The 18,121-nt window shown below is 47.3% G+C and overlaps 1 protein-coding gene across 1 annotated transcript in view; it reads left to right on the top strand.

Moving 5' to 3' along the window:
• LOC115184140 (N-acetyllactosaminide beta-1,3-N-acetylglucosaminyltransferase 2) overlaps positions 1 to 15,203 on the top strand; it is a 57,281-nt gene extending 42,078 nt beyond the window's left edge. The window contains exons 5-8 of the mRNA XM_029745132.1: positions 8,534 to 8,627; positions 14,142 to 14,164; positions 14,340 to 14,534; positions 15,139 to 15,203. Coding sequence (XP_029600992.1) covers positions 8,534 to 8,627; positions 14,142 to 14,164; positions 14,340 to 14,534; positions 15,139 to 15,168 — 342 coding nt within the window. The 3' untranslated portion in view covers positions 15,169 to 15,203. The remainder of the gene's footprint in view (positions 1 to 8,533; positions 8,628 to 14,141; positions 14,165 to 14,339; positions 14,535 to 15,138) is intronic.
• Positions 15,204 to 18,121: the final 2,918 nt, after the last annotated feature.

Here is an 18,121-nt window from a genome sequence, read left to right as displayed (position 1 = left end):
TCTGACAACAGCCTCTCCCTCTGTTTAGTCCATCCTACTGCTGTCTGTCTGAGAACAGCCCCTCCCTCTGTTTAGTCCATCCTACTGCTGTCTGTCTGAGAACAGCCCCTCCCTCTGTTTAGTCCATCCTACTGCTGTCTGTCTGTCTGAGAACAGCCTCTCCCTCTGTTTAGTCCATCCTACTGCTGTCTGTCTGAGAACAGCCTCCTCTTCCCTACTGTTAGCTGAGACAGCCCCTCCTCTGTTAGTCATCTACTGCTGTCTGTCTGAGAACAGCCCTCCCTCTGTTTAGTCCATCCTACTGCTGTCTGTCTGTCTGAGAACAGCCTCTCCCTCTGTTTAGTCCATCCTACTGCTGTCTGTCTGTCTGAGAACAGCCTCTCCCTCTGTTTAGGTCCATCCTACTGCTGTCTGTCTGTCTGAGAACAGCCTCTCCCTCTGTTTAGTCCAGTCCTACTGCTGTCTGTCTGTCTGAGAACAGCCTCTCCTCTGTTTAGTCCATCCTACTGCTGTCTGTCTGAGAACAGCCTCTCCCTCTGTTTAGTCCATCCTACTGCTGTCTGTCTGTCTGAGAACAGCCTCTCCCTCTGTTTAGTCCATCCTACTGCTGTCTGTCTGAGAACAGCCTCTCACTCTGTTTAGTCCATCCTACTGCTGTCTGTCTGTCTGAGAACAGCCTCTCCCTCTGTTTAGTCCATCCTACTGCTGTCTGTCTGTCTGAGAACAGCCTCTCCCTCTGTTTAGTCCATCCTACTGCTGTCTGGCTTCTGAGAACAGCCTCTCCCTCTGTTTAGTCCATCCTACTGCTGTCTGTCTGTCTGAGAACAGCCTCTCCCTCTGTTTAGTCCATCCTACTGCTGTCTGTCTGTCTGAGAACAGCCTCTCCCTCTGTTTAGTCCATCCTACTGCTGTCTGTCTGTCTGAGAACAGCCTCTCCCTCTGTTTAGTCCATCCTACTGCTGTCTGTCTGAGAACAGCCTCTCCCTCTGTTTAGTCCATCCTACTGCTGTCCTTGTCTGTCTGAGAACAGCCTCATCCCTCTGTTTAGGTCCATCTACTGCTGCTGTCTGTCTGAGAACAGCCTCTCCCTCTGTTTAGTCCATGCCTACTGCTGTCTTCTGTCCTGAGAACAGCCCGCTCCCTCGTTTAGTCCATCCTACTGCTGTCCTGTCTGTTGAGAACAGCCTCGTCCCTCTGTTTAGTCCATCCTACTGCTGTCTGTCTGAGAACAGCCCCTCCCTCTGTTTAGTCCATCCTACTGCTGTCTGGTCTGAGGAACAGCCTCTCCCTCTGTTTAGTCCATCCTAACTGCTGTCTGTCTGTCCTGAGAACAGCCTCTCCCTCTGTTTAGAGTCCATCCGACTGCTGTCTGCTGTCTGAGAACAGCCCTCCCTCTGTTTAGGTCCATCCTACTGCTTCTGTCTGTCTGAGAACAGCCTCTCCCTCTGTTTAGTCCATCCTACTGCTGTCTGTCTGAGAACAGCCCCTCCCTCTGTTTAGTCCATCGCTACTGCTGTCCTGTCTGAGAACAGCCTCTCCCTCTGTTTAGTCCATCCTACTGCTGTCCTGTCTGTCTGAGAACAGACCTCTCCCTCTGTTTAGGATCCAGCCTACTGCGGTCTGTCGTGTCTGAGAACAGCCGATCCCTCTGTTTAGTCCATCCTACTGCTGTCTGTCATGCGGAGAACAGCTCTCTCCCTCCTGTATTAGGTCCATCCTACTGCTGTCTGTCTGTCTGAGAAACAGGCCTCTCATCCCTCTGTTGTAGTCCATCCTACTGCGTCTGTCCTGTCGGAGAACAGCCTCTCCCTCTGTTTGAGGTCCATCCTACTCTGCTGTCTGTCTGTCTGAGAACAGCCTCCTCCCTCTGTTTAGTCCAGCCGACTGCTGTATGCTTGTCTGAGAACAGCCTCTCAAACTCTGTTTAGTCCCTCCTACTGCTGTCTTCTGTCTGTAGACAGCCCCTCCCTCTGTTTAGTCCATCCTACTAGCTACTGTCCTGTCGAGAACATCCTCTCACTCTGTTTTAGTCCATCCTACTGCTGTCTGTGCTGAGAACAGCCTCTCCCTCTGTTTAGTCCATCCTACTGCTGTCTGTCTGCTGAGAACAGCCTCTCCCTCTGTTTAGTCCATCCTACTTGCGGTCTGTCTGTCTGAGAACAGCCTCTCCCTCTGTTTAGTCCTCCTACGGCTGTCTGTCTGAGAACAGCCCTCTCCCTCTGTTTAGGCCATCCTACTGCTGTCTGTCTGAGAACAGCCTCTCCCTCTGTTTAGTCCATCCTACTGCTGTCCTGTCTGTCTGAGAACAGGCCCTCTCCCTCTGTTTAGTCCATCCTACTGCTGTCTGTCTGAGAACAGCCTCTCCCTCTGTTTAGTCCATCCTACTGCTGTCTGTCTGAGAACAGCCTCTCCCTCTGTTTAGTCCATCCTACTGCTGTCTGTCTGTCTGTCTGTCTGTCTGTCTGTCTGTCTGTCTGTCTGAGAACAGCCTCTCCCTCTGTTTAGTCCATCCTACTGCTGTCTGTCTGTCTGAGACACGAGCCTCATCCCTCTGTTTAGTCCATCCTACTGCTGTCTGTCTGTCTGTCTGTCTGTCTGTCTGTCTGTCTGTCTGTCTGTCTGTCTGTCTGTCTGTCTGTCTGTCTGTCTGTCTGTCTGTCTGTCTGAGAACAGCCTCTCCCTCTGTTTAGTCCATCCTACTGCTGTCTGTCTGTCTGTCTGTCTGTCTGTCTGTCTGTCTGTCTGTCTGTCTGTCTGTCTGTCTGTCTGTCTGAGAACAGCCTCTCCCTCTGTTTAGTCCATCCTACTGCTGTCTGTCTGTCTGAGAACAGCCTCTCCCTCTGTTTAGTTACACCCAAATGAGAATTACACCAAAATTAAAGCAATTGTCTGAGGATGGTGCTGGACCATCTGTCATAACAAGAAAAGGGAACAGTTTAATGGAAAAAGCTCTAAATAAAGGTAGAATCCAGGTCATGTGATTTTCCAAAACAGCACAGCCCTGACCAGGAAGAACTCTTCACCATAGTTACAGCCTAATAACATAATGATGATATGATCACACATGCCACTGAGATGCTTTTATCCAAACAACTGAAGTTACACTGACTGAGTCAACATGTTAAATATGGCTAGAGTTTGTGATGAATGCTGGAATCGAACCCTGTCATGGCCTTGTTGCTGCATCATGTTCTGAGCCACATTACCACCTCTCTACAGAGTCTACAACCATCCTCTCACCCACTGAGCCACATTACCACCTCTCTACAGAGTCTACAACCATCCTCTCACCCACTGAGCCACATTACCACCTCTCTACAGAGTCTACAACCATCCTCTCACCCACTGAGCCACATTACCACCTCTCTACAGTCTACAACCATCCTCTCACCCACTGAGCCACATTACCACCTCTCTACAGTCTACAACCATCCTCTCACCCACTGAGCCACATTACCACCTCTCTACAGTCTACAACCATCCTCTCACCCACTGAGCCACATTACCACCTCTCTACAACCATCCTCTCACCCACTGAGCCACATTACCACCTCTCTACAGTCTACAACCATCCTCTCACCCACTGAGCCACATTACCACCTCTCTACAGTCTACAACCATCCTCTCACCCACTGAGCCACATTACCACCTCTCTACAGAGTCTACAACCATCCTCTCACCCACTGAGCCACATTACCACCTCTCTACAGTCTACAACCATCCTCTCACCCACTGAGCCACATTACCACCTCTCTACAGTCTACAACCATCCTCTCACCCACTGAGCCACATTACCACCTCTCTACAACCATCCTCTCACCCACTGAGCCACGTTACCACCTCTCTACAACCATCCTCTCACCCACTGAGCCACATTACCACCTCTCTACAGTCTACAACCATCCTCTCACCACACTGAGCCAAGTACCACCCTCTACAGAGTCTACCATCCTCTCACCCACTGAGCCACATTACCACCTCTCTACAGTGCTACAACCATCCTCTCACCCACTGGAGCCACATTACCAATCTCTACAGTCTACAACCAGCTCTCTCACCCACTGAGCCCACATTACCACCTCTCTACAGATTCTACAACCATCCTACTGCACCCACCTGAGCCACATTACCACCTCTTCTGACAGTCTAGCAACCATCCTCTGCACCCACATGAGCCACATTACCGGACCTCTCTACAGGTCTACAACATCCTCTCACCAACTTGAGCCACATTAACCACCTCCCTCTCATACAGTCTACAAACCATCCTCTCCCCAACTGAGCCACATTACACACCTCTCTACAGTCTACAACCAATCCTCTCACCCACTGAGCCACATTACCACCCCCTCTCTACGAGTCTACAACCCATCCTCCTCATCCACTGAGCCACATTACCCACCTCTCTACAGAGTCCTACACCATCCTCTCACCCACCTGAGCCACATTACTCACCTCTCTACAGTCTACAACCATCCTCCTCACCCACTGAGCCACATTACCAACCTCTCTACAGTCCTACAAACCATCCTCTCACCCACTGAGCCACATTACCACCTCTCTACAGAGTCTACAAACCTCCTCTCACCCACTGAGCCACATTACCACCTCGCTACAGTCTACAACCATCCTCTCACCCACTGAGCCACATTACCACCTCTCTACAGTCTACAACCATCCTCTCACCCACTGAGCCACATTACCACCTCTCTACAGTCTACAACCATCCTCTCACCCACTGAGCCACATTACCACCTCTCTACAGTCTACAACCATCCTCTCACCCACTGAGCCACATTACCACCTCTCTACAGAGTCTACAACCATCCTCTCACCCACTGAGCCACATTACCACCTCTCTACAACCATCCTCTCACCCACTGAGCCACATTACCACCCTCTCTACATCTACAACCATCCCTCTCACCCACTGAGCCACGTTACCACCCTCTCTACAGAGTCTACAACCATCCTCTCACCCACTGAGCCACATTACCACCCTCTCTACAGTCTACAACCATCCTCTCACCCACTGAGCCACATTACCACCTCTCTACAGTCTACAACCATCCTCTCACCCACTGAGCCACATTACCACCTCTCTACAGTCTACAACCATCCTCTCACCCACTGAGCCACATTACCACCTCTCTAACAGTCCTACAACCTTCCAAATACAATTTGTCCTGTGATGTGTGTGTGTGGTGTGTGTGTGTGTGTGTGTGTGTGTGTGTGTGTGTGTGTGTGTGTGTGTGTGCCGTCGGTTATCAGGACTCAGGAGATAACACATTGACTCACCAAGCCGCCGGTGATAACGAGTACTCTTAACGAGCGTTCATAATGAGCCTAACAAGCCTCTTAACGAGCTCTTGATAACAGGGAATATCATTACCCAGCTAAAGCCCAGAGACATGATTTTTAAAGGGGATAGTTCAGTTTTGTGCACTTCAAAAAGAAACACTGAATATTGTAACTGATTTTCTCCTGCACATTGAACTTTGACCGGAGCATCGTTGTCAAGTCCAAAGTTACTGCAAACATTAACCGGATACAACAAACTAGGACACAGTGGATGTGTCCCAAATTGCACAACTCGCTCTGCTCTAAAGCAGTGCACTACGTAGGGAATATGGGTCCATTTGGGGAGCAGTGTAAATTGGTGACTGTGTGGGTCCTACAGGTATAATAGAATGGTATGATGGACGATCTCTCTCAGTTTTAAAGAACATGGACGCTACAGTGAGGGCTAAGGAGCTGTGTATATGCTGAAGGTGTCTCCTTAGAGAGAGAGAGTTTTATAGGAACCTGGGAACCAGTGTGTATGGTAAGATGTTGTGTATGAGTTGAGGAGATGGTGAGAGAAAGTCCCAGGTGATCTATAACTCAGGTTTTTGTTATCCACAGAGGAATAAAATAATCTATACATTCAGGATTACCAGTCATACTGGAGAGACTGTTGAAGAATGTTGACAAGCTACGCTAGCTAATGATCTGGTCCTCTACTTGTCTCTCTCTCTCTCTCTCTCTCTCTCTCTCTCTCTCTCTCTCTCTCTCTCCTTCCTCTCTCTCTCTCTCTCTCTCCTTCCTCTCTCTCTCTCTCTCTCTCCTTCCTCTCTCTCTCTCTCTCTCTCTCCTTCCTCTCTCTCCTTCCTCTCTTTCTCTCTCTCTCCTTCCCTTCTCTTATTCGCTGCCCCAGGTGTCCCTCCTCCCTCTCCCTCCTCTTATTCTCTGCCCCAGGTGTCCCTCCTCCCTCTCCCTCCTCCTTCCTTCTCTCTCCTTTATCTTCCTCCATCCTTCTCTCCCTCCTTCCCTCCCTCTCTCTCAGCTCCTCTGGATGGTAATGGAGTGTCTGGCATGTCTCTGTCTCTCTCTCTCCTCACAGTGATGTGTCTTGTTTTAAATGTCTTTTCACCCTGGATCACGAGCTGAGCAGAGAAGGCAGAGTGTCAAATTAGAGTAGAGAGATGACAGAGCTCCCTCCATACCTGAAGGCCTAACCGGCTTCAGAGGGAGACCATGAGGTCAGGTTTTATAGAGAGATTTTATCTGCTCTGTAAAGGAGACCGTCCCCTCCCCGTGTCTAGCAGGGTGACTTTATCTGCTCTGTAAAGGAGACCGTTCCCTCCCCGTACCTAGCAGGGTGACTTTATCTGCTCTGTAAAGGAGACCGTTCCCTCCCCGTGTCTAGCAGGGTGACTTTATCTGCTCTGTAAAGGAGACCGTTCCCTCCCCGTACCTAGCAGGGTGACTTTATCTGCTCTGTAAAGGAGACCGTTCCCTCCCCGTACCTAGCAGGGTGACTTTATCTGCTCTGTAAAGGAGACCGTTCCCTTCCCGTGTCTAGCAGGGTGACTTTATCTGCTCTGTAAAGGAGACCGTTCCCTCCCCGTGTCTAGCAGGGTGACTATCTGCTCTGTAAAGGAGACCGTTCCCTCCCCGTGTCTAGCAGGGTGACTATCTGCTCTGTAAAGGAGACCGTTCCCTCCCCGTGTCTAGCAGGGTGACTATCTGCTCTGTAAAGGAGACCGTTCCCTCCCCGTGTCTAGCAGGGTGACTTTATCTGCTCTGGAAAGGAGACCATTCCCTCCCCGTGTCTAGCAGGGTGACTATCTGCTCTGTAAAGGAGACGTTCCCTCCCTGTGTCTAGCAGGGTGACTATCTGCTCTGTAAAGGAGACGTTCCCTCCCTGTGTCTAGCAGGGTGACAGCGTGTCAGATAGGCAGGCAGTGGGAGAGAGTCCAACGATGTCACTGACTTAGAATGGAGTCAAGAACAAGTTAGAATGAATAACTTCTGGAACGTTATGAGTTATGAGCAGAGGGCAGAATGACTGCGTGTGTTCTGTGTGTGTTCTGTGTGTGTTCTGTGTGTGTTCTGCGTGTGTTCTGCGTGTGTTCTGCGTGTGTTCTGCGTGTGTTCTGCGTGTGTTCTGCGTGTGTTCTATGTACCAATCAAAAGTTTGGACACTCCTACTCATTCAAGGGTTTTTCTTTATTTTTAGTATTTTTAGTAAAAAACTATGAAATAACATGCATGGAATCATGTAGTAACCAAAAAAGTGTTAAACAAATCAAAGCATATGTTATATTTTAGGTTCTTCAAAGTAGCCACCCTTTGCCTTGATGACAGCTTTGCACACCTTCCTGGCATTCTCTCAATGTTTACTCTTGAACTTATTTAGGTTTGCCATAACAAAAGGGCTGAATACTTATTGACTCAAGACATTTCAGCTTTTCATTTGTAAACATTTTGTAAAACCATAATTCCACTTTGACATGAAGGATTATTGTGTGTAGGCCAGTGACAACAACATCTCAATTTGATCCATTTTAAATTCAGCCTGTAACACAATGTGGAAAAAGTCAAGGTGTCTGAATACTGAAGGCAGTGTTGCTCGATAGCTAGCTAGATAGCATTATTGACAGGTGTGTTGTTTTAGCTTCATTCAGACAGTTTTGAGTCAGGAAATGGGCTTCAGCAGACGATGTCATCTAGGTAATATTTTGAAATGTTAGACAGTGTAGCCGGCCATCTTTTGATCGACACATTACAGTTTGTGAGATACGAGACAGATCAGTGCACTGGAATAATTGCACTATCTGACGTAAGACAATGTCCCTGGCTATGAATTCTACACACACACACACACACACACACACACACACACACACACACACACACACACACACACACACACACACACACACGATGCTTGTTGTTCCCTCTGGCTAGTGATCTGTGTGATCTTCAGAACTGGGTTGAAATACTATGTGAAATCATTTCCATACTGAGTTAAACAGATGAGACTGAGTGGAGAGTTAGTACAGAACCCAGACTCACTGTGGCTAGAATACAGATACTGTCAGGTCAATAAAAGGCTTTTTAGATTTTAAACATGTATACAGTCCTATAGACTCTCACAGCAGGGTTCACTCACACTGAACCTTAACCATTCCAATGTATTTAATAGAATACAAAACAACCAAATAAAACCCAATATTCACTGTATGGTAAAGTGTTGTTTTTGCTTTAGGTTACTACAGGAAACATGCTGGTTAGGGTCCCCGGGTGTGGAGACAGACTCCCTGGCTCTGTGGCTCCTGAATCCAGAAGTGGAACGATGGGAGGTGTGTGTGTGTGTGTGTGTGTGTGTGTGTGTGTGTGTGTGTGTGTGACCCTCAGAGGGCTACCGTCTGGTTCTAATCAAATGTGTGTAATTCAATTAAATGTTCATTGTATCGCACATTTTATAGAGTCGTTTGTCACGCACTGAGCACTTGATGTTGGAGGGAGAGAGGCAGGCAGGCAGGCGGGCTGGCTGGCTGGCTGGCTGGCTGGCTGGCTGGCTGGCTGGCTGGCTGATCAGTTCTGAGGTTCTATGCTAGATACAAGGCTCTCAGCTGGCTGCATAGGACTAGAGTTGGGGGGGTGTTGTTGAAACATCCATTGTGCGAAGCCCCATAATCCCCCCCCCCCACTGAATCAGTCCATGTTATTACACCTGCAAGCAATGAGAGAGCAGCTTACACTGGAGAGATCCAGAGGGGATATTACACTGGAGAGATCCAGAGGGGATATTACACTGGAGAGATCCAGAGGGGATATTACACCGGAGAGATCCAGAGGGGATATTACACCGGAGAGATCCAGAGGGGATATTACACCGGAGAGATCCAGAGGGGATATTACACCGGAGAGATCCAGAGGGGATATTACACCGGAGAGATCCAGAGGGGATATTACACTGGAGAGATCCAGAGGGGATATTACACCGGAGAGATCCAGAGGGGATATTACACCGGAGAGATCCAGAGGGGATATTACACCGGAGAGATCCAGAGGGGATATTACACCGGAGAGATCCAGAGGGGATATTACACTGGAGAGATCCAGAGGGGATGTTACACTGGAGAGATCCAGAGGGGATATGACACTTGGCTTCCAGCATCTCTTTCTGTCTTTGTTCCCCCTTTTCCTTTCTGTCTTGTTGGTTCCTCTCATCTATTTCTTACTCCTCCCCTATTTTTATTTATTGACTATTTTCTCACTTATGCTCTCCCTACTATCTCTCTACTCTCTCCCCCCTCGCTCTCTCTCCCCCTCTCTCTCTCTCCCCCCTCTCCCCTCTCTCATCACCCTCTCTCTCACCTTTCTCTCCTTCTTTGTGAGCCAATCTGAACCGTGTGTAGAGCAGAAAGACAATCTGAACCGTACGTAGAGCAGAAAGACAATCTGAACCGTACGTAGAGCAGAAAGACAATCTGAACCGTACGTAGAGCAGAAAGACAATCTGAACCGTATGTAGAGCAGAAAGACAATCTGAACCGTATGTAGAGCAGAAAGACAATCTGAACCGTACGTAGAGCAGAAAGACAATCTGAACCGTACATAGAGCAGAAAGACAATCTGAACCGTATGTAGAGCAGAAAGACAATCTGAACCGTATGTAGAGCAGAAAGAAATTCTGAACCGTATGTAGAGGAGAAAGACAATCCGAACCGTATGTAGAGGAGAAAGACAATCTGAACCGTATGTAGAGCAGAAAGACAATCTGAACCGTACGTAGAGGAGAAAGACAATCTGAACCGTATGTAGAGCAGAAAGACAATCTGAACCGTATGTAGAGGAGAAAGACAATCTGAACCGTACGTAGAGGAGAAAGACAATCTGAACCGTATGTAGAGGGAATCACCAGAGCACGTTGCAAAGGTCACCAATTCTTAAGACATCCTTTTGATTTGAGCTGTAGGATGATTTTATGAGCTAAATAGGAGAGGAGAAGAGAATGAAGAGGAGAGAGGAGTAACAGAAAGTTAAGGCCCACAAACGTTGTGCTTCTTGGCAATTAGTGAAAGGTTTTCAGGCTTCGAGGCCTTCACACACTACACTTTCATATTTATATTTCAGAGATGATTTGTTTACATGTGCCCCACAGCGACTGCTGGGCATCGATAGAATATCTCCTTGTATCTTTTCTCCCCAAACACCAGAGATTTAAATCTAAAACCCAGCAGACTCATATCTCTTTGTAGTCAAGAGTTTTCCCCCTCAGCTCTTTTACTTTGGCAGGCTGACAAAAAAGCTATTTGAAATATGTCTGATGGTAGCCCCGGTCTCCCACCATGAGAGACGTAAGGATTCATAGAAACATTTCTCCCCCTCGCACTAAAAACAGTTGCAGACATAGATGATGCACAAACACAAGACACTTTTGAATCACCTGTCGTCTCTCTCTCTCTCTCTGTGTCTATAGCGACAGAGAATGTGTGTTTGTGTTTGTGTCTACACCCCGACTAGCTCCCCAGAGGAATCCTGAGAGTGAGCCTGAGGCTTTGATGAACGAGCTATTTCTTAAAGGGAAGAATTTCACCTCGTTGTTAGCAGCAACACATTAGTTCTGTTTCTGCAAGCTGTTGCTGCACATTCTCTAAAAGAGAGGGAGAAAGAAAGAGACAGGGAGGGAGAGAGAGGGGAGAGAGAGGGGAGAGAGAGGGGAGAGAGTGGGAGAGAGAGGGGAGAGAGAGGGGGAGAAAGAAACAACAGGATAATGATTGCACCGTTGTTTCTACAGTGACTAATGTAATTCTGTTGACTCTCATAATTAAAAGCTGAAGCGTGAAATTAGAGAATTTAGATCCCTCAAGTGTTGTCGGTCCATCTGTCAGGTTTTCAGCTTTTCTGCCAACTGGTTTTAAAACCTCTGTGTTATGAAGTATTTTCAGACTAAAATCCCATTGTGGTGGTGGTGGCCGGGAACTGGCCACACACAGACGTGAAATAGACGTTGCATTGAAGTCTGTGGCATCCCTACATCCCCTCTATCTCCTCCCATCTCTTCTCCAATGAGTTGTGAGAAGGAGGAAAGGAGAGGATGCAAGGAGTCGAGGAAAGATGAATGAAGAAAGAGGCTGGTTATTTGTAAATGAGGACATAGCAGAAGAGAGAGTGGGGTCCGTACTGGATCACACTAGCCACAGTGTCAACACAGTCTGCTTCCAGACACCTGATTCTGATTAAGCAAGAATAAATATAGAAACACACATACTTCATTTCTCTCTCTCGCTTTCTCTCTCAATTCAATTTAAGGGCTTTATTGGCATAGGAAACATATGTTAACATTGCCAAAGCAAGTGAAGTACAGTTGTAGTGGGAAGTTTACATACACTTAGGTTGGAGTCATTAAAACTTGTTTTTCAACAACTCCACACATTTCTTGATAACAAACTATAGTTTTGGCAAGTCAGTTAGGACATCTACTTTGTGCATGACACAAGTAATTTTTCCAACAATTGTTTACAGACAGATTATTTCACTTATAATTCACTGTATCACAATTCCAGTGGGTCAGAAGTTTACATACACTAAGTAGACTGTGCCTTTAAACAGCTTGGAAAATTCCAGAAAACGATGTTATGGCTTAAGAAGCTTCTGATAGGTTAATTGACATAATTTGAGTCAATTGGAGGTGTACCTGTGGATGTATTTCAAGGCCTACCTTGAAACTCAGTGCCTCTTTGCTTGACATCATGGGAAAATCAAAAGAAATCAGCCAAGACCTCAGAAAAAAAATTGTAGACCTCCACAAGTCTGGTTCATCCTTGGGAGCAATTTCCAAACACCTGAAGGTACCACGTTCATCTGTACAAACAATAGTACGCAAGTATAAACACCATGGGACCACGCAGCCGTCATACCGCTCAGCAAGGAGACGTGTTCTGTCTCCTAGAGATGAACGTACTTTGGTGAGAAAAGTGCAAATCAGTCCCAGAACAACAGCAAAGGACCTTGTGAAGATGCTGGAGGAAACAGGTACAAAAGTATCTATATCCACAGTAAAACGAGTCCTATATCAACATAACCTGAAAGGCCGCTCAGCAAGGAAGAAGCCACTGCTCCAAAACCGCCATAAAAAAAGCCAGATTACGGTTTGCAACTGCACATGGGGACAAAGATCGTATTTTTGGAGAAATGTCCTCTCATCTGATGAAACAAAAATAGAACTGTTTGGCCATAATGACCATCGTTATGTTTGGAGGAAAAAGGGGGAGGCTTGCAAGCCGGAGAACACCATCCCACCTGTGAAGCACAGGGGTGGCAGCATCATGTTATGGGGGTGCTTTGCTGCAGGAGGGACTGGTGCACTTCACAAAATAGATAGCATCATGAGTAAGGACAATTATGTGGATATATTGAAGCAACATCTCAAGACATCAGTCAGGAAGTTAAAGCTTTGTCGCAAATGGGTCTTCCAAAGGGACAATGACCTCAAGCATGCTTCCAAAGTTGTGGCAAAATGGCTTAATAAGGACAACAAAGTCAAGGTATTGGAGGGCCATCACAAAGCCCTGACCTCAATCCTATAGAAAATTTGTGGGCAAAAGTGTGTGCGAGCAAGGAGGCCTACAAACCTGACTCAGTTACTCCAGCTCTGTCAGGAGGAATGGGACAAAATTCACCCAACTTATTGTGGGAAGCTTGTGGAAGGCTACCCGAAACGTTTGACCCAAGTTAAACGATTTAAAGGCAATGCTACCAAATACTAATTGAGTGTATGTAAACTTCTGACCCACTGGGAATGTGATGAAAAAAAATAAAAGCTGAAATAAATCATTCTCTCTACTATTATTCTGACATTTTACATTCTTAAAATAAAGTGGTGATCCTAACTGACCTAAAACAGGGAATTTTTACTAGGATTAAATGTCAGGAGTTGGGAAAAAATGAGTTTAAATGGATTTGGCTAAGGTGTATGTAAACTTCCGACTTCAACTGTAGATAATAAACAAAAGTGGAATAAATAGTAAAAATGAACATTAAACATTACACTCACAAAATTACAAAAAAATAAAGACATTTCAAATGTCATATTATGTGCAAATGGTTAAAGTACAAAAGGGAAAATAAATAAACATAAATATGGGTTGTATTTACAATGGTGTTTGTTCTTCACCACTTGCCCTTTTCTGGTGGCAACAGGTCATGAACAAAAAGATACCTATTCTAATCACAGAGCAATTTCTCTCTCTCTGTCTCTCTCTGTCTCTGTCTCTCGGTCTCTCTCTCTGTCTCATTTGAAGAACACAAATGGAGGAACTTACGGGCTGGGAAAATGTAATATTGATTTAATGAACAGAGCCTCTGGCTTTGTCCCAAATGGCAACCTATTCCCTAGGTAGTGCACTACTTTTGACCAGGGCCCAGAACCCATAGGGCTCTATAGTGTACTACCCTATAGGGCTCTATAGTGTACTACCCCATAGGGCTCTGGTCAAAAAAAAGAATAGGATTCCATTTGGGACATACCTGTGTCTTTTATTAATTACTTCCTGAATCCCAAACTTTGATGGCTTAATTTGGCCACCTTGCAGAGTTAATTAAGGAGTTAATAATGAAGGTAGATGACTGTGCTACATCTGGGGAGTTACAATAGAGAGGGAGGGAGGATAAAGAGGGAGAGAGGGAGGGAGGATAAAGAGGGAGAGAGAGAGAGACTGGAGACTATGACATCTCTATCTCTCTATTGCTCACTCTCTCAATTCAATGGGGCTTTATTGGCATGGCAAACATATGTTTACATTGCCAAAAACAGACTCTCTCTCTCTCTCTCTTAGCCTCATAGTCTCATTGTGCCTTTTATTCAGGTAATGTGAATGGGAGTGGAGAGTTCTGTACCAGAGAGGTGGAGGACTGTGATGGGAGTGGAGAGTTCTGTACCAGAGAGGTGAAGGACTGTAATGGGAGTGGAGAGTGGAGAGTTCTGTACCAGAGAGGTGAAGGACTGTGATGGGAGTGGAGAGTTCTATACCAGAGAGGTGAAGGACTGTGATGGGAGTGGAGAGTTCTGTACCAGAGAGGTGAAGGACTGTGATGTGAATGGGAGTGGAGAGTTCTGTACCAGAGAGGTGAAGGACTGTGATGGGAGTGGAGAGTTCTATACCAGAGAGGTGAAGGACTGTGAAGGGAGTGGAGAGTTCTGTACCAGAGAGGTGAAGGACTGTGATGAGAATGGGAGTGGAGAGTTCTGTACCAGAGAGGTGAAGGACTGTGATGGGAGTGGAGAGTTCTGTACCAGAGAGGTGAAGGACTGTGATGGGAGTGGAGAGTTCTGTACCAGAGAGGTGAAGGACTGTGATGGGAGTGGAGAGTGGAGAGTTCTATACCAGAGAGGTGAAGGACTGTGATGGGAGTGGAGAGTTCTGTACCAGAGAGGTGAAGGACTGTGATGGGAGTGGAGAGTTCTGTACCAGAGAGGTGAAGGACTGTGATGGGAGTGGAGAGTGGAGAGTTCTGTACCAGAGAGGTGAAGAACTGTGAATGGGAGTGGAGAGTTCTGTACCAGAGAGGTGAAGGACTGTGATGGGAGTGGAGAGTTCTGTACCAGAGAGGTGAAGGACTGTGATGGGAGTGGAGAGTTCTGTACCAGAGAGGTGAAGGACTGTGAATGGGAGTGGAGAGTTCTGTACCAGAGAGGTGAAGGACTGTGATGGGAGTGGAGAGTTCTGTACCAGAGAGGTGAAGGACTGTGATGGGAGTGGAGAGTTCTGTACCAGAGAGGTGAAGGACTGTGATGGGAGTGGAGAGTTCTATACCAGAGAGGTGGAGGACTGTGATGGGAGTGGAGAGTTCTGTACCAGAGAGGTGAAGGACTGTAATGTTTGGCCGGTGTAGGCCGTCATAGTAAATAAGAATTTGTTCTTAACTGACTTGCCTAGTTAAATAAAGGTTCAAATAAAATGAAAATATCTGTCTCTGTCAGTGTTGGGGAAGATAGACTACAGTGAGGGAAAAAAGTATTTGATCCCCTGCTGATTTTGTACGTTTGCCAACTGACAAAGAAATGATCAGTCTATAATTTTAATGGTAGGTTTATTTGAACAGTGAGAGACAGAATAACAACAAACAAATCCAGAAAAACACAAGTCAAAAAGTTATAAAAAGGTTTGCATTTTAATGAGGGAAATAAGTATTTGACCCCTCTGCAAAACATGACTTAGTACTTGGTGGCAAAACCCTTGTTGGCAATCACACAGGTCAGACGTTTCTTGTAGTTGGCCACCAGGTTTGCACACATCTCAGGAGGGATTTTGTCCCACTCCTCTATGCAGATCTTCTCCAAGTCATTAAGGTTTCGAGGCTGACGTTTGGCAACTCGAACCTTCAGCTCCCTCCACAGATTTTCTATGGGATTAAGGTCTGGAGACTGGCTAGGCCACTCCAGGACCTTAATGTGCTTCTTCTTGAGCCACTCCTTTGTTGCCTTGGCCGTGTGTTTTGGGTCATTGTCATGCTGGAATACCCATCCACGACCCATTTTCAATGCCCTGGCTGAGGGAAGGAGGTTCTCACCCAAGATTTGACGGTACATGGCCCCGTCCATCATCCCTTTGATGCGGTGAAGTTGTCCTGTCCCCTTAGCAGAAAAACATCCCCAAAGCATAATGTTTCCACCTCCATGTTTGACGGTGGGGATGTTGTTCTTGGGGTCATAGGCAGCATTCCTCCTCATCCAAACACGGCGAGTTGATGCCAAAGAGCTCCACACTTTCACCCAGTTGTCCTCTGAATCATTCAGATGTTCATTGGCAAACTTCAGACGGGCATGTATATGTGCTTTCTTGAGCAGGGGGACATTGCGGGCGCTGCAGGATTTCAGTCCTTCACGCAGTAGTGTGTTACCAATTGTTTTCTTGGTGACTATGGTCCCAGCTGCCTTGAGATCATTGACAAGATCCTCCCGTGTAGTTCTGGTCTCTACTGTATCACAACAAGAAGATGCTGGTCTCTACTGTATCACAACAAGAAGATACTGGTCTCTACTGTATCACAACAAGAAGATACTGGTCTCTACTGTATCTCAACAAGAAGATACTGGTCTCTACTGTATCACAACAACCATCCTCAACAAGAAGATACTGGTCTCTACTGTATCACAACAAGACGATAGATCACTGCTGCTATAAAGCGATGTAATTGACCACTGATTCTCTATGGCTCAGTCTCACAGTCAGTGTAAAATGGGACACAAGGCTTTTTCATATAAACTATCATTTTCAAAAGCAGCAAGCAGCCAATAGACAATCAGCAACAATGTCCTCTAAGTAGGGGGACACTTTAATGTACATGATTATATTCTGTACACAGTCTGGTCCTGTCTCAGTGGACTGCTGGGGGGTTAATTTCAACATATTCATCGTCCACAAAGATTACTGCAGTGTGCAGCCCCTTTCTGCTAAACAACTTCCTGCTGGTTTATGTTACTGTATGTTATTTTGACCTATTTGCAGTCCTGCCCTGTGGGAGAAATACATGATTTGAATTGAATAGTAGCACTCCTGTATTTCATTTGTGATGTGGTTCTATTTCCAAAACAGACACCTCTCAGACACTACTCCCCTCCTCTACCCATCCTCCCTCTACCATCCTCCCTCTACCATCCTCTCCTCTACCCATCCTCTCCTCTACCCATCCTCTCCTCTACCCATCCTCTCCTCTACCCATCCTCTCCTCTACCCATCCTCCCTCTACCCATCCTCCCTCTACCCATCCTCTCCTCTACCCATCCTCCCTCTACCCATCCTCCCTCTACCCATCCTCTCCTATACCCATCCTCCCTCTACCCATCCTCCCTTTACAATCCTCCCTCTACCCATCCTCCCTCTACCATCCTCCCTCTACCCATCCTCTCCTCTACCCATCCTCCCTCTACCCATCCTCCCTCTACCCATCCTCTCCTATACCCATCCTCCCTCTACCCATCCTCCCTTTACCATCCTCCCTCTACCATCCTCCCTCTACCCATCCTCTCCTCTACCATCCTCCCTCTACCATCCTCTCTACCCATCCTCCCTCTACCCATCCTCCCTTTACAATCCTCCCTCTACCCATCCTCTCCTCTACCCATCCTCCCTCTACCCATCCTCTCCTCTACCCATCCTCTCCTCTACCCATCCTCCCTCTACCATCCTCCATCTACCCATCCTCCCTCTACCCATCCTCCCTCTACCCATCCTCCCTCTACCATCCTCCCTCTACCATCCTCTCCTCTACCCATCCTCCCTTTACCATCCTCCCTCTACCCATCCTCCCTCTACCCATCCTCCCTCTACCATCCTCCCTCTACCCATCCTCTCCTCTACCCATCCTCCCTTTACCATCCTCCCTCTACCCATCCTCCCTCTACCCATCCTCCCTCTACCATCCTCCCTCTACCCATCCTCTCCTCTACCCATCCTCTCCTCTACCCATCCTCCCTCTACCCATCCTCCCTCTACCCATCCTCCCTCTACCCATCCTCCCTCTACCATCCTCCCTCTACCCATCCTCCCTCTACCCATCCTCCCTCTACCCATCCTCCCTCTACCATCCCCTCCTCTACCCATCCTCTCCTCTACCATCCTCCCTCTACCCATCCTCCCTCTACCCATCCTCCCTCTACCATCCTCCCTCTACCCATCCTCCCTCTACCATCCCCTCCTCTACCCATCCTCTCCTCTACCCATCCTCCCTCTACCCATCCTCTCCTCTACCCATCCTCCCTCTACCCATCCCCTCCTCTACCCATCCTCCCTCTACCCATCCTCCCTCTACCCATCCTCCCTCTACCCATCCTCTCCTCTACCCC

This window comes from Salmo trutta, unplaced genomic scaffold (genome assembly GCF_901001165.1).
Source record: "Salmo trutta unplaced genomic scaffold, fSalTru1.1, whole genome shotgun sequence".
Lineage (NCBI taxonomy): Eukaryota > Metazoa > Chordata > Actinopteri > Salmoniformes > Salmonidae > Salmo > Salmo trutta.
This window is presented reverse-complemented; position numbering and strand designations above follow the sequence as displayed.